Source organism: Pongo pygmaeus, chromosome 22, assembly GCF_028885625.2.
Source record: "Pongo pygmaeus isolate AG05252 chromosome 22, NHGRI_mPonPyg2-v2.0_pri, whole genome shotgun sequence".
Taxonomy (NCBI): Eukaryota; Metazoa; Chordata; class Mammalia; order Primates; family Hominidae; genus Pongo; species Pongo pygmaeus.
The window spans coordinates 54,262,318-54,283,899 of record NC_072395.2 but is presented as its reverse complement, the minus strand read 5'-3'; the positions used below and the strand labels follow the sequence as shown (position 1 = coordinate 54,283,899).

General features: G+C 42.6%; 1 protein-coding gene across 4 annotated transcripts in view; it reads right to left on the bottom strand.

Moving 5' to 3' along the window:
- Positions 1-1,630: 1,630 nt before the first annotated feature.
- FAM3B (FAM3 metabolism regulating signaling molecule B) overlaps positions 1,631-21,582 on the bottom strand; it is a 56,609-nt gene continuing 36,657 nt past the window's right edge. For all 4 annotated transcript variants that reach the window (XM_054468850.1, XM_054468848.1, XM_054468851.2 and 1 more), the window contains 6 exons: positions 20,560-20,683; positions 14,547-14,605; positions 13,343-13,393; positions 11,962-12,049; positions 10,370-10,502; positions 1,631-1,868 (listed from right to left, as the gene is read on the bottom strand). In XM_054468850.1, coding sequence (XP_054324825.1) covers positions 1,779-1,868; positions 10,370-10,502; positions 11,962-12,049; positions 13,343-13,393; positions 14,547-14,605; positions 20,560-20,683 — 545 coding nt within the window. In that variant the 3' untranslated portion in view covers positions 1,631-1,778. The remainder of the gene's footprint in view (positions 1,869-10,369; positions 10,503-11,961; positions 12,050-13,342; positions 13,394-14,546; positions 14,606-20,559; positions 20,684-21,582) is intronic.

Genomic DNA, 21,582 nt, shown 5'->3' with positions numbered 1-21,582 from the left:
CAGACCCTGTTCCAGGCCTCTCTCCAACTTCCCGTGGTTTGCTGGTGATTTGGGGTGTTGCTTGGCATACAGATGCATCATCCCAGTCTCGGTGGGTGTTTCCAAATTTCTCCTTTTTATAGAGACACCAGTCCTGATGGGTGGGGGCCCACCCTACTCTAGGACCACTTGATCCTTACTGACCGCATCTGCAGTTAACCTGCTTTCAAATAAGGTTGCATTCTGGGGGTTAGGACTCCAGCAGATGAATTCTGGGGGATACAGTTCAGCCCCTACTGGGATCTGAGCCATGACCCCATCCAGTGGTTTGCAGCCTTCCTTGCAGACAACCAGGCTCCCTGAGGGGCCTCTGCCCCTGGGCGGGGCTCGCAGCTGGGTGATGCTCCTCCCTGGGCCAGAGCACTGCTTGGCTCCCAGCAGTCATCAGGTCATTGTATCTCCACTCACAGTGGCCACCCCCTTCTTTGGACGAGGGCCATCATGCAGCCCACAGCCACGCAGCCCGTGGTTTGCTGGGGCCCCTGAGGGAGGGGTTGGCATCCTCTGGCCTCGCTGACCTGGCGCCTCCCATGTTTGGAGCCATGGGATGTGAGCAGGTGGGGCTGACACATCAGGCCAGGAGCTTGGTGGGGCTTGGAGGCTGGATTTCTGTTCCCTCTCTGGCTTTCATGCCTGACAGGGGACACCCCTTCAGCCTGGCTTTTCACACCTAGGGCTCAGCCATGGCTGGCCTGTGCCCACATTAACAGGAACAAGAAATCAATGCTGTTGTAAGCCACTGAGAATTGGGGCAGTTTGTTACTGTGAGAATGCTGGAATTCGGGGTGCCATGTAGCACCATGTTTTAAAAGGAGTCCTGCCAACAAAAATGCTTGGAAACCATTCATCTCTCCCAGCTCTTTTATCTTACAGATGAGATATAGAGGCTCAGAGAAGCAGTATTAATCTGGCACCAAACTCTCCTAGCTCTTCTGGGGCCAGGCCTGGGAAAGAGGTGAGAATGGACACTTGGCAGCGACTGCTGGCCCCAGTGACTCTATTTTCTTAGCCCCGAACCACATGTGTCATCTGACCCACCATTTCAGCACGTGTGGAACATCCTGGACTCTTGGATCTACTGCTGCATCTTCTAGAGAGTGAGGTGTTCAGTTGCCCTCATGAGAGCAGCGCCTCCCTCCCCACCCCCCTCAGCAGCCTGGCATGAAGGCAGGGACTGTGTACTGTACCCGCAGTGCCAGACGTGGGAGGCACCCAAAGTTGTGGAATGAATGAATACATTCACAGGCCCACAGGAAGAGTTCAAGAGCTCAACTTGAGTTGAACAAGGACATAACGTAAGCCCTCGGAACTGCTGCTAATTCTCCCAGCAGAAGGAGATGACTGTCGGAAACTAGGAGGTGCTTGGTGATAATGGAATAAAGGTTTTCTCTCTGCAGGGCTGTCTGGACCACACGGGGGTCACACTTAGATCTGATCATAACATAGCTCCACCTGGACAAGCTGTTTCTCCCAACCCTCTTTCCAGCTTGAATCACATCATTCCCTTTAAGAATTTCCATTCATTTTAGTTTCCTGCTAATGGACATCTTCACTACATAAAATACTGGTATAAAAATACTGTGTACCAAGATTTGATACAACTGGCAAATGTTCATTGGTTTACAACAAATCCAAAATACTTATCAAATATGGACTGTTGGATTTAGAAAAATAAGATTCTTGAGCGATTCCAGCTGCATTTGTTTATATAGAACACATTTACTCAGGACCCTGCAGTGTCAGCTTGGATCTTTGGGTATGCAGCCTTCTATCTGGATCTCTGCAGGCCAGCCAGAATATCTGTTGTTCTTAGCATCAGAGTGGTTGATCTGTGTAGAGAAAAGAAGAGTTTTATTTATTCATTAATCTTATTTATTATTATTTATTGTTAATCTTATTTATTTATTCATTAATTAAATGACAAGTATTTAATCAGTGTCAGTTGTGAGCTGACACAACCACTTCCTAGATTTGGATTTGCTCCAACCAAAGCTGGGTGTTTGATTTTCAATACATTTCTTAATGATACTTTTAAAATTAATATATAATAGATGTACATGTTTTTGGAGTATATGTGATAATGTGATATATCCATATCATGTGTAAAGATCAAATCAGGGTCACTGGGATATCCATCACCTTAAATTACTTTTTATTTATGAGAGGAACATTCAAATTATTCTCCTCTATTTTGAAATGTACAATAGATGATTTTTAACTATAGTTGCTCTAATGATCTATTGAACACTATGTCTTATTTCTTCTACCTGTATATTTATACCATGTTTCTTAATAATATTTGAAGCAGGTGTTAATACAGCTCTAGAACTTTATGCAATGATGGAAATGTTCTATAATCTACCTGTCCAGTGGAGTAGCCCCTAGCCACACTTGCTTATGGAGTACAGATGGTCCCCAACTCATGGTGTTCTGACTTTACAACGGTGCAGAGGAGGTAATGCATTCAGTAGAAACTATACTCCAAGGACCCACATAACCATTCTGTTTCACTTTCAGTACAGTGTTCAATAAATTCCATGAGACACTCAATACTTTATTGTAAAATAGGCTTTGTGTTAGGTGATTTTGCCCAACTGCAGTCAACTGTAAGTGTTCTGAGCATGTTTAAGGTATGCTAAGCTAAGCTATCATCTTTGGTAGGTTAGGTATGCTACATGCATTTGCAATTTACAATATTTTCAAATACGAAGCTTTTATTGGGATGTATGCTGAAAAGCATCTGTACCTGAAATGTGAATAGTGCAACTGATAAACCAAAATTTGAATTCTATTTAATTTTAATAAATTTAAGTATAAAATGTAAATTTAGCTAGTAGCTACCATATTGGACAGTGTAGCTCTAATGTTTAGTTTTCAACTCTGGGAGTAAAACTGCATATGTGTGTGTGTGTGTGTGTGTGTATGTATTTTTTTCCCAGAGTTCTTGTATAGTTCCTTCTGCAGCAAATGTGTATTCATCCCGAAGTGGGTTTAGTCCTCTATATCTTCAACTTTTCTTTCACAGATAATAGAGCACCTTAACTTGATGCTTAAATAAAGTAAGGTGCATTTTGTTAATAACCTTGGAATTCCAGTAATATATCCCTTTTTATATAACAGCTTTACTGGGATATAATTCACATAGTATAAAATCCACCAATGTAAAGTGTACAATTCAATGGTTTTAGCATGGTCACAGACCTGTGCAACCATCACCATGGTCAATTTTAAAACATTTTCATCACCCAAACAAGAAGCCATGTACCCATTAGCAGCCACGAATCTCCTTTCCCCCAACCCTAGGCAGACACGAATCTCCTTTCTGACTGTGGATTTTCTCATTCTGGAAATTTCATATAAATGGAATCACATAATATGTGACCTTTTGTGTTTGTTTGTTTGTTTCACTTAGCCTGTTTTCAAGGTTCATCCATATTGTAGCATGTATCAGAATTTTATTTCTTTACGTATTTGAATATATTCCATTGTATGGCTAAGCCATATTTTATATATACATTTCTTACCCATTAATCAAACATTTGGGTTGATTCCATTTTTTGGCTATTATAAATAATGTTGCTATGCACATTTGTGCACAAGTTTTTGTGTGGACCTATGTTTTCATTCTCTTGGGTATATACCTCCAAGAGGAACTGTTGGGTCATAGGGTCACTGTATGTTTAACTTTTTGAGGAACTGCCAGAATGTTTCCCAAAGTAACTGTACCATTTTACATTTCCTCCACTAGTGCATGAGGGTTCTAATTTCTCCATATTCTCACCGGCACTTCTTATTATGTCTTTTTAAAAATCATAGCCAACCTAGTAAGTGTTAGGGGATATCTCATTATGGTTTTGATTTGTATTTTTCTGAAAATGAATGATGTTGAGCTTCTTTTCATGTGTTTATTGACCATTTGTGTATCTTCTTTGAAGCAACATCTATTCAGGTCTTTGTCCATTTTTAAATTGGGTTATTTGTCTTTTTATTATTGAGTTGTAAGAGTTCTTTATGTATTCTAGATTCAGGTCCCTTATTTGCAAATATTTTCTCCCATTCTGTGGTTTATCTTTCACTTTCTATAAGGTGTCCTTTGAAGCACAAAAGTTTTTTTTTTAACTTTTAAGTTCAGGGGTACATGTGCAGGATGTGCAGTTTTGTTCCATAGGCAAACATGCATCATAGGGGTTTGTTGTACAGATTATTTCATCACCCAGGTATTAAGCCTAGTATCCATTAGTCATTTTCCCTGATTCTCTTCCTCGTCCCACCTTCCAGCCTCTGACAGTCCCCTCTATTGTGTGTTGTTTCCCTCTATGTGACCATGTATTCTCATCATTTAGCTCCTACTGATCAGTAGGAATATGTGACACTTGATTTTCTGTTCCTGCATTAGTTTGCTAAGGATAATGGCCTCCAGCTCCATATATGTCCCTGCAAAGAACATTATCTCATTCTTTTTTATGGCTGCATATTATTTCATGATGTATATGTGTCACATTTTCTTTATCCAGTCTATCATTGATGGGCATTTGGGTTGACTCCATGTCTTTGCTATTGTGAATAGTTTTGTAATGAACATACGTGTGTATGTGTCTTTATAATATAACAATTTCTATTCCTTTGTTTTTTGAATATTAAACTTTACTTATAACAAATACAATTTGTTAGGAATATTCCCAGTAATGGGATTGCTGGTCGAATAGTATTTCTGTCTTTAGGTCTCTGAGGAATTGCCACGTCTTCAACAAAGGTTGAACTAATTTACACTTCCACCGGCAGTGTAAAAGCATTCCTTTTTCTCTACAACCTTGCCAGCATCTGTTATTTTTTGACTTTTTAATAATAGCTATTCTGACTGGTGTGAGATGGCATCTCATTGTGGTTTTGATGTGCATTTCTCTAAGGATCAGTGATGTTGAGCTTTTTTTTCATATGCTTGTTGGCCACATGAATGTCTTCTTTTGAGAAATGTCTGTTCATGTCCTTTGTCTTTTTAATGGGATATTTTTTCTTGTAAATTTGTTGAAGTTCCTTTAGATGCTGGATATTAGACTTTTGTTAGATGCGTACTTTGCAAAAATTTTCTCCCATTCTAAAGGTTGTCTGTTTACTCGATAGTTTCTTTTGCTGAAAGGACAAAAGTTTTAATTTGCTGAAGGGCAACTTACTTTTCTTTTGTTGTTAGTGGTGTCATATCTAAGAAACCATTGCTTAAACCAAAGTCACAAAAATTTATGCCTCTGTTTTCCTCTAAGAGTTTAATAGTGTTAGCCCTTACATTTACATATTTGATTTATTGTTACTCAATTTTTGTATATGGTATGAAGTAGGGTCCAAGTCTATTCTTTTCCATGTGAATATCCAGCTTTCTCAATACCATTTGTTGAAGATACTATTCATTCCCCATTAAATAATCTTGGCACTGTTGTCTAAAGTCAATTGATCAAAAATGTGAGAACATGCACATCTGCTGGAGTCTCAATTCTATTTCATTTCTCTGTATGCCTATCTTTATGCCAGAGTGACAGTATCTCAATCACAGCAGCTTTGTGTTATGTTTTGAAATTGGAACATGTGAGCCCTGCAACTTTATTCTTTTTCAAGACTGTTTTTGTTATTTGAGTCTCTTGAATTTCCATATGAATTTTAGGAAGAACTTGTCAATTTCTACAAAATATATCAACTTGGATTCTAGTAGGAATTGTGTTAAATCTGTAGATCAATTAAGAAAGTATTGACATCTTAACAATATTAAAATTTCTGACCCATGAACATGGAATATCTTTTTTTTAGGTCCTCAATTTCTTTCAACATGTTTTGTCATTTTCAGTGTACCAGTCTTGCATCTCCTACGTTAACTTTACTCCTAGGTATTTTATTGTTTTTGATACTGTTATAAATATAATTGCTTTCTGAATTTCATTTTCACATTGTTCATTGCAAGTAAAGAGAAGTATAATTGAGTTTTTACATTGATTTTTGTATCCTGCAACTTCGCTAAACTTGATATAAGTTCAAATAGTTTTTTAGTGGACTTATTAGGATTTCCATTAAGTTGGTGCAATTACTTTTGCACCAGCCTAGTATACATAAAATCATGTCATCTGCAAACAGAAATAGTTTTACTTCTTCCTTTATTTATTTATTTATTTATTTTTGAGATGGAGTTTCGCTCATGTTGCCCAGCCTGGAGTGCAGTGGCACTATCTTGGCTCACTGCAACCTCTGCCTTCTGGTTTCAAGCGATTCTCCTGCCTCAGCCTCCTGAGTAGCTGGAATTACAGGTGCCTGCCACCATGCCTGGCTAATTTTTTGTATTTTGAGTAGAGACGGGGTTTCACCATGTTGGCCAGGCTGGTCTTGAACTTCTGACCTCATGATCCGCCTGCCTCGGCCTCCCAAAGTGCTGCAATTACAGGGGTGAGCCACTGCGCCTGGCCTGCTTCTTCCTTTCTAATGTGATAATGGACCGACCGACTTTCCTTCCCTTTCCTTCCCTTCCCTTCCCTTCCCTTCCCTTCCCTTCCCTTCCCCTCCCCTTCCTCCCTCCCTCCCTCCCTCCCTTCTCTCCCTCCCTCCCTCCCTTCTCTCCCTCCCTCCCTCCCTTCTTTCTTTCTCTCTCTCTCTCTCTTTCTCTCTCTCTCTCTTTCTTTCTTTTCTCAGGGAAGGTACAAAATGCCATGGGCATTACAGGCAGCGGTGGCAGGGCCAGAGAGGCGTCTCAGAAGAAACAGCCTTGAGGTGGACCTTTAAGGTTTTGCGAAGGCACTCCCTGCATGGAGGGAGGCATGTGCAGAGGTCCACATGTGGAAAGTTACTGCAGGAATATAAAGACGAGACCTGAACAGAGCCAGCATAGTGGCAAAGCGCTGCAGGGTGTGGTAAGAGCAGCCACTCATGAGGCTTTGCTGGAGTGTTGAGCACACAAAGCATGGGAGGGGCTGAGTGGGGCTGAAGACAAGGGTCTGTGCTCCAGTTAGGATCACCAGGGACAAGACTCAGACCATGCTGGAGGCGATGAGAATGATGGCTTCTCCTGCTGCGTCATGCTTATCACACACACAGGGAGCAAGGCAGGCTCCGCTCCCCACAGTTCAGGGTGCAGAAGAGGCTCAGGCCTATGAAGTACCAGCCTCAGGTCATGCAGTCGGGGTGGCCAAGTCCAGATCTGGACCAGGTTACCCTCACTTCCAAGACTCCTGTCCTTATTTATTTCTCAGTTTCCTTCCTCCTATAAAACCAAGAGGTTGGATGGAATAATCTTTGAAGTTCCTTATACTTTAAAATTCAATTCAGCAGGTAGTGGGGTCATTAAAGGCTCTGCATGAGAGTGGCCCAGGCGCTGTGCCTAGAAAGCCGACTCCTGGCATAGCAGGTGGAGTGGGAGTGAACGGGGGCTGGGGAGACCCCTGAGGACTCAGGAGGCCCTCCCAACATGGGTACACCACCCTTAGGGAAATATACCACCTGCAAGTCTGAATAGCCAAAGTAACACAGACACAAATGATTCCTCCAATGGCACTTGTCTCAAGCTCTCGGTAAGACCTGTCTTGAAGCCCTGGCTACCAGTCCAGGCCTCACCAACATTTGAGCAAACATCCCTTAGCGCCCCCAAACCACAGCACCTCTAATAACTCTCCAGCACTGACTGCTTGCTATGTTCAGTTCTCATCTTTATATTCCTGTAGTAACTTGGATAACTTTTAGCTGACACAGGTGGGCAAAACAGGCATTTTCCTGAAATTCACTTGGAGCCACCATTTCCAAACACATTCCAATTCTCTAAACTCAGCCCTGGCTTTGACATCCAGTCTTTTTCTTGATTTCTCCCATTCCAGACACTCTTTCATATGAAGGAAATCTTAAGGAAGGACCACTACTTCCTCTGTGCAATTCCAATGAGGTTTTTGTTTTCTATGACTTAGCTAAACATTAATGAAGAACCTGTTTGATGAGATGTTAACATTGGAGTTAAAAAGGATTTCAGCCTCACATGCCAGCCTTTCTGGTACAGTCTGGACACTCTCATAAATCAGCTGGAGAACTGCACCATTGGTAGTAATAATAACCACGGACGCTCGTGTGCATGGGCAGGTCCGTGTGTGGCACAACGCCCGGGCTGCCAGGAGTACCTGCTCACTGCCGCCCTTGCTAGTTAAATAAGCTGGGGTGGTTAGATAAGGTAGGACAAGGTCCCTGGAGATGCTGAAGGAGACTGTGGAACTGGAAAGGAGGGAAAGAGGAGGAGGAAAACAGGGTAAGAGCCGGGAAAGGAGCAGAGAAGCCAGAGGACGCTGTTAAGGGGAAGTGTGAGTGTGTATGTGGAACCAAGGCCTCCATTTTTGCCTGGAGATCCGTGCAATGAGGCTCCCTTCCCTGTGCACCAGAATCTCCAGGCCAGGCCCCACCCTTGAGAAGCTGGTTCAGTTGTCCTGCGCACAGCCTGGACATCACTGGTTTTTAGGGAGACCCAAGTTGGGAGATACATTGTTTGCAGAAGCTGTGCGGAGGGATCTGGGTTTGGGGTGGGCTGGTAGGGCAGGACCCGGGGAGCTCCAGGAAGGCCCAGCTGTTCTGGGTTACAGGACTCCACTCTGAGATCCATGTGTTTCTCTTCTTTCATCTTCAGGAGTCCTTCTGTGACAGAAACTATCTTTATTCACCTCTCACAGGTGATGATTCTGAGCACAAAGTGTTAGATAACTTTCCAAGACCACACAGCCAGCTGGATAAAGCCTGGACATTCTAAAGACGACAGCCTGTGGCATGGATCACACAAGCGATCAGAGAGAAGGGGGCCCAGTATTCGCTCCCCAGGGTCAGCCTGAGGAAACCCCGGGGAGAATGGGGTGCACACTGCAGCACAGCTGCTGGCCCTGGAGGAGGCAGGAAAGCTGGAGCCCAGAGAGGTGACGTGACTTGTTTAAGATCACATGACGTCCCCTCGCAAAACTAACACAGGACCCTAAGCCCCGGCTTCACTATTGTGTGGCTGCCCTCCATGTGGGTCCAGGCAGTGGTGGGGCCCAAGGAGCCCCACCAATCAGAGCTCAGAGGTGCCTCTCTGGTTAGGGCAGACCCATGAGGGCTCACTGTGCATGCAAGTGTCCAGGCACAATCATAAGCAAGGAGGGGTCGAGGTCAGGACCCCGGGAAACATTCCCTACGTGTTCTGCAGGGCTGGCTTCCTGGCTCTAGAGGAACATGAAGTCACAAGGGGAAGCATGCTTGTTTAGATGCATGCTAAAATAACCATGGTTTCTGGGCCTTCAGAACCTGAGACTAGAAGGGGTCACAGAAGGTCTAGGGTTTCCTGGGAACCAGTCACAAGTTGTCTGGTTGTGTGGCCTGCGCTGAAATCGCACCTTATCCAGCCCCCTTCTCCTCCACCTCAGATGGTCATGGCAACAAGAAGATGCCGAGCTGCTTCTGTTGCTTGTCTTTCTTCCCAGACCCATATCCACAGCACAAGGAGGCAGACTGGGACCAAATGTCAGAGCCTGAAATCAGAACTGCACACCCTGGAGATGTAGAAATCTCTGCTTTCTTGGAATTTCCGGCTAAGTGGAAAGGAGGCCCTTATCCTCAGAAGGTATAGTGGGGAAGTCTTGCGCCTTGGTCATGCAGCACAATTTCCTCCTCTTATGCACTGGTTACTGCAGCATCGTTTCCTGGAGAGCAGAACCCTCTGAAATTCTCCAGGATGTTGTGATTGTCATTGGATGCTCAGCTTGTTACTCCCACATATTTTGCAAACCCTCAGTTGGAATTTTCACAGGAGATTTAGTGGTTAATAAGCGAGAACGCCATTCTTTTGTTCTTTACTTCTCTTTGATAAATAAAGGCCATAAAGGGAGGGACTTAGAATCAATCATGTGCCCAGTTAGTACAGCAGCAGCAGCAGCAGCAGCAATGGAAGCCAGATTTGTGCAGTGTTGATTTGGTGTCCAGCCTGTTTTGAGTGTTTTGCATCACCATGTCTGTTCATGCTCTCAGCCATCCTAAGAAGTGAGCTCTCTTACTTTCCCCACAGCAGGAGCTTGGGGAGGTATAAACCTCCTGCCCAAGGAAGGAGAGGCCCAGGACAGACCACGTTGGCTGCAGCATAGTGAAAAATCAATACCAACAGCCCATTCAGAATTTTCTACTTTGAAAGAGATTGGAGAAGTTTGAAACTTCTATCTGGATCTAATGCTGATCTCATGGGAACAGTTGACAAAACTCTTATGTTTGGAGACAGGGAGTTATAACCCACCAGGAACGTTTTCAGGTCACAGCATTTACTATACTCACCATTGGTGGGAAGGGACATTTTAAAACCACTCACCTTTTCTCTCTGAATTTTGGAAGGGAGTTCCAAGCCTTTTGCTGCAATAAATACCCAGCTAGACCTGAATTTCATGTTCCTGATTTCTTTACTTCCAAGTGCTTCTATGGCATTCTTGGCATCGTTATTCAGTCTGCGGGACAAAGGGAAAAAAGCATGTGAGCATCTCAGGGAGACGTGGAGAGGAGTGGAGCTCTGCTCTGGATGTGTTACGCTGTGCGTCCTTGGATGGAGGTTTCTAAACACATTTAATTTCTGCTGCAGTGCATGACACACAGTGGCTGCTAAGAGGCACACATGCTTCTTGAGAAGGTCACATTTCTAGTTAACCATTGGACATCCAGAGCCATTTTAGGCCCGAATTTGGGGCACAGAATTCTACTTCTCAATTCTGGAAAGCCCTTGTGCTTTGGGGTTCAATCTCAGGCTCACACTCAGCCAACACAATTTTCAGCTATTGCTCTGCCCCTTGTTTAGTGACCACAAAATAAGGTGGAGAGAAGTTGCTGAAAGATGAAAGCAAATGCCAAAACTGCCCCCTTTTCATAATTAGAAAAGTCCACATCAAAAAGGAAAAAGAAATGTAAAACAATACTGCTACCGCAAACATTAAGATTTAGAGGAAGCGACAGGAGGGTAGACAGGAAAGTAAACAGTTAAGTTTAGATTGTTCTAAGTAAGTTAAATCAGAGTTTTTCAAAGTATGTGCCAAGGAACTTCGGTTTGGTAAGATGCTCCATGAAAAAAGGAATCTTAGGTCAGATAAATTTGGGAAATCCTGTGGTCAGTAGCCCTGTCTGGGAAATTCACAACACAAATAAGCACTTTGAAGGTTCTTAGACATTCTGCAGCAAAGACACAGGTTTGGTTTACTTAGGAGGACACACTCTGAGAGGAACTGAGTTCTTTATTCTTTTCCTCTTTTTTTTTTTTTTCTTTTTTTGGAGACAGTCTCGCTCTGTCACTGGGCTGGAGTGCAGTGGTGCAATCTTGGCTCACTGCAACTTCCGCCTCCTGGGTTCAAGCGATTCTCCTGCCTCAGCCTCCTGAGTAGCTGGGACTACAGGTGCGCGCCACCATGCCTGGCTAATTTTTAAATTTTTAGTAGAGACAAGGTTTCACCATGTTGGCCAGGATGGTCTTGAACCCTTGACCTCGTGATCCGCCTGCCTCGGCCTCCCAAGTGCTGGGATTACAGGTGTGAGCCACTGCGCCCAGCCTCTTTTCCTCTTTCTATAGGGAAATTATCTCAATTTCCTTTCACATTGCTGTAAGTATTAATGCCACCCTGGGTTTAGGCTTTCTGTCCGGAGGTTAGTTTTTCTGTCCTAATTATGGTCCACAGTGGCTTTGTCTTGATTCCTTGAAATACTCCTTTGATTTAGATTCTAGTACTTCTGTGGTTAGCGATTTAATTTTTTTTAAAGAAATGCCATCTATTTTGTCATGATCTTTCATTCTTTTTCCTTGGAGAAGTACTTCGCTCCTGGACTTTCTGCTTGTCCCCAGAGGATGTCACTGAGAGACCCTGGCAGTCTCTGCCCCAGCTGGCTTCTCTTGCCCACCGCTGTTTCAGATCTACACCCACTCACCTTGTGCTTCCGTCGTCATAGGTCACCATGAAGAGCAGGGATTTTGGAGGAGCACTCTGAATAAACTTTGTCATCGGTCCAGAGTTATCTATTGGGGGATGCAAGTCAGTTTTAGGGTCTTTGCTATTCACTGAAATGCTGCCTTGGGTGCTGGGCTTCCTCCTGCACCTGCATTCTGTGTCCACTCTGAATCCTTGGGGGTCCCAGCGCTCGCTGCTCAACCCTGCAGATGGTGTGCTAGCTCTGGACGCGTGAACAGTCACTGGGGTACCATAGGGACTATCTGAGGTGAGTGGCACAGCGTAGAAGGAAAAGAAACTAACACTTGCAATAGGTGTTCAGGGCGGTAGTGAAAGGGGGTCAAGATAAGGAGCTTTTTTGACCAGCAAACAAGAGAAGTGGAGCCCCTGGTAGAAAAAAAAAAAACCCTCCTTAGAAATGAGATCATAAAGATTCTATTAACCAAACTCTTAACAAGCAGCAGCCTGTGTGGCACAGGTGGAGTGTTCTCTGCAGTCACTGATAAAGGGCCACACCCACACCATGACCATTGAGCAGAGTGGACTTGCAAACACACCGACGTGTGCAGGAGAGAGACTCCCACAGAACTCAAATACGAGACATGTGGACCATGGGCAAGTCTGTGCCAAGAGACTTATCTATGCCTTATAAAATAAAGGTAAACCTCAAACCCTGTTACTCACCGCTGCGGCTCGTTATTTACTGTTCTGCTTAGGTTAACTGCAGAGTACAACTGTGTGCTTCTTATTGGGTGGGTGCAGGCATTTTCTATTCTTCGTCTTCACTATCTTTATAAAAACTTGTTTTTGAAAGTCCCATTGACATATAAAAATAAGAGGGGATAGTATATCCTGGCCAACAACTGTAGTCAAGAGTCAGTGCCTAGAAAGGAGAGACCATCGAGAAAGACTGGACACCCGTGGGTTCCAGGAATGCTTGCCCTGCGCCCAACAGAGCACTGTGAGTCACCAGGAGTAATCGTGACAGCTTTCAAAGGATGATGATATTTAGGGCTGGATGCTGGTGGCTTTATTTTACATATAATGTATTTGGCTTTTTTTTTTTTTTTTTTAAAAAAAAAAGGCTTTTTCTCTTTCTTATTATATCATGAGAGCTAAAAAGAGAAAGACTGAGGAAAACTAACAGAAGAAAAGACATCTCTAGATGATGCCTTCAAATGTTCTATGAATTCAATTAGAGTTTAAGAGGATCTACATAAGACCACTCTAGATTACTCGGGAGAGCTGCTGGCATTTTTCTAGTAGACAAAATAAAAATGGTTGACATTTTTCTTTGTGCTTTTTAATCTTAATTTTCTATTTAAAATTCATTTGAATTTTAACAGAAAAAATTTTCTTACCGCCTTCATACATATCAAAACATCGTGTTGCTGTCACATTCCCAGTTACATCTGAAAATAAAAGAAATAGTATTTTAAAAGAAAGTTCACAGAACCAGGGCGCACTTGTGGCACCAGGGCCTGGGGAAGGAAATATTTCTTCCCTGTCTATCTCCAGCAAACACCACTGATGTAATGACCCAGCCTGCAGAAGCAGGGTGGGCCCCTTGAGGAGAGTCCCCAAAACCAGGTCAAAGGAAACTGCTGGAAGCTGTGCTAGAACTTCCTTCCAGTTTGTTTTGGGTTACACCTGATGGAACACTAATACCTCCCCCACCCACCTCATCCCACAGAAACACCAGAGACCCCTCACTCAGGCCCACCCACCTCATCCCACAGAAACACCAGAGCCCCCTCAGCCAGGCCCAACCACCTCAGCCCACAGAAACACCAGAGCCCCCTCAGCCAGGCCCACGCTCCTCTTGTCACAGAAACACCAGATGCCCCCCACAACCAGGCCCACCCACCTCTTCCCACAGAAATACGAGAGTCCCCTCAGCCAGGCCCAACCGCCTCATCCCACAGAAACACCAGAGTCCCCTCAGCCTGTTCACTTCCTACTTTACAGCCTCCTTCAGGGCTGTCAGACTAGGAGCATTTTATCTCCACTTCCACAGCCCTCACGTCTGGGGGCTATGCTGCCCACTCACTCACAGGGACGTTGTGGGAAACCCTTTCCTTCTCTTCTGGGCCCCTTAATGGCAACTGTGAGAGAGCTTTATTCCAGACCTAAGAAAAAGGCCAAGTTTTGTTTCCCATGAGGTTGCAGTGGCTTTTATCACACAGAAGGATGAGATGGTCTATGGTGTCAGCCCCTGAGCAGACACTGGGACTCTGGGAGCAAATGAGAGGCTCAGTCCAGGACCACAGGCTGCACCCCCTTGGCGGCCCTTCTGGTTTTAACCCTACATTTGGCCTATCCCTCTGTTTTTTCCTTTTTTAAAAATCAAGTCTATATTTGGTTTTCAGGTGTTTATTTGTTGTTAGAACCACAAATAATCCGTGAAGTGAGATTTGTAAAAATAATTGAATATATAATCTTAAAATGCATTAAAATACAAACCTAGACTAAAACATGTGCAAAAGTCTTGAAAACCCAAGGTACCTTTGAAAATCTGACCAGAGAGCTTTTAGAGAAGTTTAAAGAAAATGTTTAATAACTTACAGTTGACAATGGCAATGTTTATTCCTCTGGCAACATTTCCCAGCTGTTCTCCCATAAGCCTGAAATGGAGCTAAGCATTAGTCAAGTACCAAGAGGCATGCGACTCTCCCCGCTCCGCGAAGTCTTCGCCTGACTGAATGTCAGTCTCATCTGCTGTCCCCCACCTTTTCCTTGAAGGTCTGCATTTGCCTTGGTGCAGCTCCCGAGAACGCCACCCTCATGCTCATCCACATACATCTATTCTCAGTGTCTACAGACTCAGTCCCTCAGGGGACCTGGACTCTCAGGGGACCTGGACACTGCATTCAATCTTATAATTTAGACAAATGGCTAGGGGGAAGAAAAACTAACATTTATTTAGCTCAGGCTCTTCACAGATGCACTTTATTGTTAATTTATTATCTATTTATTTATTGAGACAGGGTCTCACTCTGTCACCCAGGCTGGAGTGCAGTTGTGCGATCGTGGCTCACTGCAACTTCTGCCTCTCGGGCTCAAGCAATCCTTCCATCTCAGCCTCCCAAGTAGCTGGAAGTACAAACGTGCACCACTACAACAGGCTAATTTAAAAAATTTTTTTGTAGAGATGGAGTTTTGCCATGCTGCTCAGGGCGGTCTTGAACTCTTGGGCTCAAGTGATCTGCCTGCCTCAGCCTCCCAAAGTGCTGGGATTATAGACATGAGCCACCATGCCTGACTATGTCCTTAATTTTTAACCTTTAAATTGTAGAATATGAAATGCCAAATTCAAGAGGATTGTGCCCTAAAATCAGGAAGACTAAATGACTTTCCTGGAGATGGTAATTATTGCTGAAGATCACAGAAATTGTGTGTGTGCATGTTGTATATGTGCATGTTCCCATTGTCAAGTGTCAGAATCAATGACGTTAGCTTTATGAAAAGAATTTGGAAGCCTTCCTCCTTTTTCCATGCTTTGGAATAGCGAACACGGAACTTTAATATTTTGTTTTGACACCTTTACCTAAACTCCCCTATGAGTTTTCTAGGCTTAGTGCTTTTTGACAGGTTTAGAGACTATTCCATAATAACTTGAAGCAGAAAGAAATTTCTGATAATAGAAAGTTGGCTAACCTAAACTGACTCTCTCATAGAGAAAAGCAGAAAACATGAGGCAAGTTTTGTTGTTGCTGTTATTGTTAAAGATCTGGTTGTATACGTTAGAGACCAAATAAGGTAGCTAAGAATTTCCCAGGCCAAGATCTGGGAGAAGACTAAATTTCAGGTTAGCAAGTCCAGCATTTAAAGCTACGTTTAACCAAGGAGAATTTGCTGATTCCAGAAAAGGTGTGTAAGGAAGTGAACAGCCCTTCTGACAACCATGTGAGCCAAGGGAACAGAAGCTGGAAGCCAGGGTCAGGGCCATGTTAAATCTCCCACATCTTATTTGGGCTGGGGTCACAAGGGTTGAATCCTGAAAGTGAGAGCAAACCAGAAATAAATCAGAACTTGTATAAACTTCAGCCTAGTTTTTAGTCAACTAGGTGGCCCAGAAAATCTTTAACACTTATTCAGGTCATCCTGTTCTGCTAAAGGTTCCAGGTCCCTGGGAGAAGCAAAGACAATTCCTCAGAAGAAGATATCATTCCATGCCTCAATTTTTTTAAAAAACAGGCACAGGATCAAATGAAACCTGACACGTGAGGAAAGAAGCCAACGCACACAAGAGCCAATGGAACCAGCAGAAAACAGTAGATAATAGTGACAGACTCACAGGCACTCTAAATGCTAGAGTTTTCCAACTCAGACTTTAACTATAATGTATTCAAAAACATGGTTGATGCAATTAAAAATTTCAGAACTGAAAAGTACCAAAACTGACATGTTGATTTTAAAAAGAACCAGAATGAATTTCTAAAACTAAGATAATATAGTAACCTAAAATCAGTAGTGATTGAATGGGTTTGACAGCAGATTAGGCACAGTGGATGAGAGAATTAGTGAATGGAAAACAACTCTGTCCATGATAAAGAGCAGAGAGGTAAACAAATGGAAAATACAAAATAGACTATAGGCTCTAGAGATTATAGTAGTGATAAGGTCTAACATATGTTTCATTAAGAATCTCAGAAGAAGAGGAGAAAGTGAATGGGCAGAAGATACAAGAGCAGAGAATTTGTTAAATTTGATGAAGGGCTTCAATACCTACATATTTAAGAAACTCAAAAAAACTCCAAAGAAGATAAAACAACAAAAGACACATTGGGGTACAAATGTTGAAAACCAAAGACAAGGAATCTCAAAGGTGACGGGGATGAGGGCAATGGGCAGTTACTTTCACAGTAGCAACAATAAGACTGTCAGCTGACTTCTCAAAAGGAAAATATAGAACCTAGAAGACAGTGGAATAGTACCTTGAATGTGCTGAAAGAGAATAATGGGTAACACAGCCCACAAAAGTATTTTTCAGGAACAAAGATGAAATAAAGATATTTCAGAAAAACATAAACTGGAAGGATTCACCATCAGCAGACCACACTATTTTTCAGGAATGAAGGTGAAGTAAAGATATTTCAGAGAAACATAAACTGGAAGAATTCACCATCAGCAGAACATGCAGCAGCATTTGCTCTGTGTCTTTTGCTGTAAGAAACCTTACCTATAAGTGTAACCTGTTATTGGGTCTTAGGAGTTTTTCTAGAGTATCACTGAATTTGAGGCTAGTTGTGAGAATCCTTCTTCAAAAAAACACTCAACAGAAATGTATGTGCATGTGCACCAAGAGACATAAACAGCACTGTTCATAATAACCCCAAACTGGGAATGACTCAAATGTCATTCAACAATGGAATGGATAACTGTAACATATTGATGCAATGCAATATCATACAGCAATGAACATCTAAGAACAACAGCTACATCCAACATGAAGGATAAATCTCAGACACAAAAGAGTATTTGGTTTATGATTCCATTTATACAAAGTACAAAACAGACAACATTAAACAAGTGTTGAATTAAATAACAGTATTTTGCAATGCATGCTTAGGCAGTAAAACTCCCAAGAAAAGTGAGGAAATAAATCACCATCAAAAAAAATCCAGGTTACCACTGGGCAGGAAGGAAAGGGGAAGCTGCATTTCAGAAGGGATAACAGAGGGCTCATGGGGTACTAGTGATAGTCTATTTCTTAGCCAGGATGGTGGTTACACTGGTGTTCACCTTATCATAATTTATTACAAAATGATATATTCATACGGTTATTCATTGCAGCATTATTGGTAATACCAAAAGATACCAAACATCAGAAATGCCTATCAGTGCAGAACTAGTTGAATAAACTATGATACATCCATGCTATGGAATACCACGTATCAATAAAAGAAATGAGGAAAAAAGCCTGATGTACTGATATGGAGTAATCTCTATTAATTGTTAAGTGAAGAAAGCCAAGGTCATAACTGTGTATAGAGTTTACCACCTTTTATGTAAGAAAGGATATAGATGTGTGTGTACATATGAGCGTGTATGTGTATACATGTGTATATACACATATGCACACATATTCATACACACATATACATATATTCATATGTATACATGCACATATATACCTGTATATAAAAATATACATAGGTATGTATTAATTATATATATATATATGTACATAGCTTATTTTTTGCCATTAAAAAATACTGGAAGAATAAATCAAAAACTAATTAAAAAATTGATGGAGATGGGAACAAAAGGTGGGGAGAAAAGGTGGAGAATACAGGGAAGATTTCTCTGAGCCTCCTTTTTTGGGACATGTAATATTCAAACATAATGTTGATTTCTGAACCACATAAATATATATTCAAAAATTAAATGAAACCCAAGGAAAACAAACCTAGCATTGAAAGCAAATGGAAATTAATCCAATGTAAAATAACTACAGGGAAAGTAATTATTTCATATGACTTTGGTCATTGCTGTGAGTTGAATGTTTGCCACCTCTCAAACTCATGTGGAAATAGTATTAAGAGGTGGGACCTTTAGGAGGTGATTAGGCCATGAGGACTCTGCCCTCCTGAATGGATTAATGCTGTTATCACAGGAGTGGGTGGGTTCCTTATAAAAGGACAACTTTGGCTGGGCGTGGTGGCTCACACCTGTAATCCCAGCACTTTGGGAGGCTGAGGCAGGCAGATCACGAGGTCACGAGATCGAGACCATCCTGGCCAACATGGTGAAACCCTGTCTCTACTAAAAATACAAAAATTAGCTGGGCATGGTGGTGTGCACCTGTAGCCTCAGCTACTCAGGAGGCTGAGGCAGGAGAAGCACTTCCTGGAGAACCTGGAAGGCAGAGGTTGCAGTGAGCCGAGATGGCGTCACTGCACTCCAGCCTGGTGACACAGTGAGACTCCGTCTCAAAAAAAAAAAAAAAGACAACTTCAGTCCCCTTTTGCCTCTCTCTCTCTTTCTGCTGGAACTGGGAAACCTTTCTACTTCTCCTACCTTGAACATGATAACTTCAGGCTCCCCAGCCTTTAGACTCCAAGACTGATACCAGCAGACCTCCCATCTCCTATTGATTCTCAAACTGAGAATTATACCATCTGCCTCTCTGGTTCTGAGGCTTTAGTACTTGGACTCAGCCATGTTACCAGCATCTCAGGGTCTCCAGCTTGCAGATGGCCTGTCATGGGACCTCTTGGCCTCCATAATTGCATGAGCCAATTTCTCTAATAAATCCACTCTTTCCTTTCTCTTCTTACCTCCCACCGCCATTGGCTCTGTCTCTCTGGAGAGCCTTGATTAATATAGACATCTGACTCTTTATACCCTTAATAAAATATTTTTAAATCTATAAGGAGCTGCAAACAACATTTTTTAACTTCACTCAGCAGTTGTATTGTTAGTAGTCTTGGTATTGTAATTTGAAGGCGAAGGTTAATAGTACTAGGAACCAAGTTAAAATGTAAAATCAAAGAACTTAAGGTGGGTAAGACTCCTGCACTGTTGAATTTGAATTGTAAATGCTAATGTAAATTCATGATTTAGAAACAAATGCATTGCTTGGTTCTGTCCACTAAAAGTGCTTAGGAGGAACCCTATCAAGGGCCCATGAGTGTCTAGATCTCAGTTTCTAAATACCATGTCCCGTTAAGGAACTCTCTCTTTAGAGAAATGGTTGATTTCAGTCTGAACAAAGAAAGACTCGGCTGAGTTTAGCTATGCTGTAAATCAAGAAAGCACTAAAAAAAAATAATAAATAATAAAAAAATAAAAATGGGGCCCACTCAAGAAGAAACAGATAACTTAAGTAGTGCTGTACTTATTATATCAATTAAATTTGCAGTTAAAAACCTCAAAACAAACCCCTCCAGGCCAGGATGACTTTGTTGGGAAATCACACCAAATATTTAAAGAAGAAATAATATCAATCCTATATGGATTTTCCCAAAATATTGAAGAAGTGTAAAGTATGGACTGCAAACAGAAACAACACCTGCTTTAATCCAGGAAGGTGAGGATCATAAAATAAAACTAAGAAACTATCAGCTGAGTTTTCATGTTCCCATGACTTTGAAGGACTTTGCCACATATTCAAAGTAAAGTAGTCTAACTTCGCTTTTCAAAGTAGTCTAACTTTGTTCAGAGCCCATCTGGCCCCGAACACCCCTGAGGCTCTCATGCCCCCACGTCCCCCACACACTTTTCACTGCATCACTACTGATCCCTACTCAGATCCCAGAGTAGTTGTCTATCATCACCCATAGAACCCACAGGGCTGTGCTCACTTCAGATTTAAATCCTAAGTATAACTGCAGTCAAATGAAACCGTAAAACCATTAAACACAAGACACATACAGCCATTAGAGACAATCAGCTCCTTCCCTGGTGAATACAGTGGAGCTTTCTCATTTCCACTTGGATGCTCTCAGCCTTTTGCCTGAGACCAACAACATATGGTTCTCTCCTGTGGGCAGAACTGCTGCTTGGTCAGCCTCAGGGAAGGGGCAAGAATCAGTAGGATAGCTTTATTTTCCTTCTAAATGCTGGTACTTACAGGTTATCCTCAAAGCAGATTTTAGCGTACTTGTTTCTGCCACCTCCGCTGAGTAACCTGTAGGCATAGGTGTCAGATGGGCAGGGAGTCCAGTGATCACATTTTTGCCTTTTGGGGACTGGGGCTGTAATGAATAATAAAGTATATAGCTGTTAACATCCCACAGTAATTTACAGATGCACCTGCTGCTTGGTGGAGAACACCAGCACTTCATACCAGAAACTCCAAGCTGCGGTAGGAAAACCTGAGGGGGAGGGTTTCCAGACTTCACTGAGAATTCCCCTAAAGACACAAAGCTCACTGAATCTGATTTTATTTTAAAGTGACAAACAAGCAAAGAGGGAGAGGGGTACTGAGTAGGCGTAACAATTTCATAAGGGCTGGGAATCACTGCCCATGGCTGCCCATTGTGACATTCTTGGTGGGCAATGTAATTTGCAATACAATAAAAGAAAGATTACACGGGTCTAAGAGAGCTGGTGAGCAAAGACAGCCATCTGTGGAGCATCTATAAAGCTTCTGCATCTACACAGCCTTAGACACCCTAAACACACACACATCACACAACATGCCACATACACTATAAACACACACACCATACATATCATACAACACACCACATGCTCAACACACTGACACCCACACCACACATGCATGCACACACACCACATGATGTATCACACACACACACACACCATATACAGCACACATTCACACACCATACAACATACTGAATATCTCACACACACACCGTGTACTCACCACACACATATGCACACCATACCATATAGACACACACACCATACATGTACACACACACACCACACCACTCCCACACACATCCCCTCCCCCAACACATACCATATCACACACAGACACACATACATTCTATACCACATACACCTGACCACCACAGCTGACCCACTCTCCTTTCACCTGAGTGTGAGGAACTGAGCTTTTTGCCCAGGATGCTATGATGTCAGATCCTGGAGATATCTCTCCTAGCATCAGCATCCTTATTTC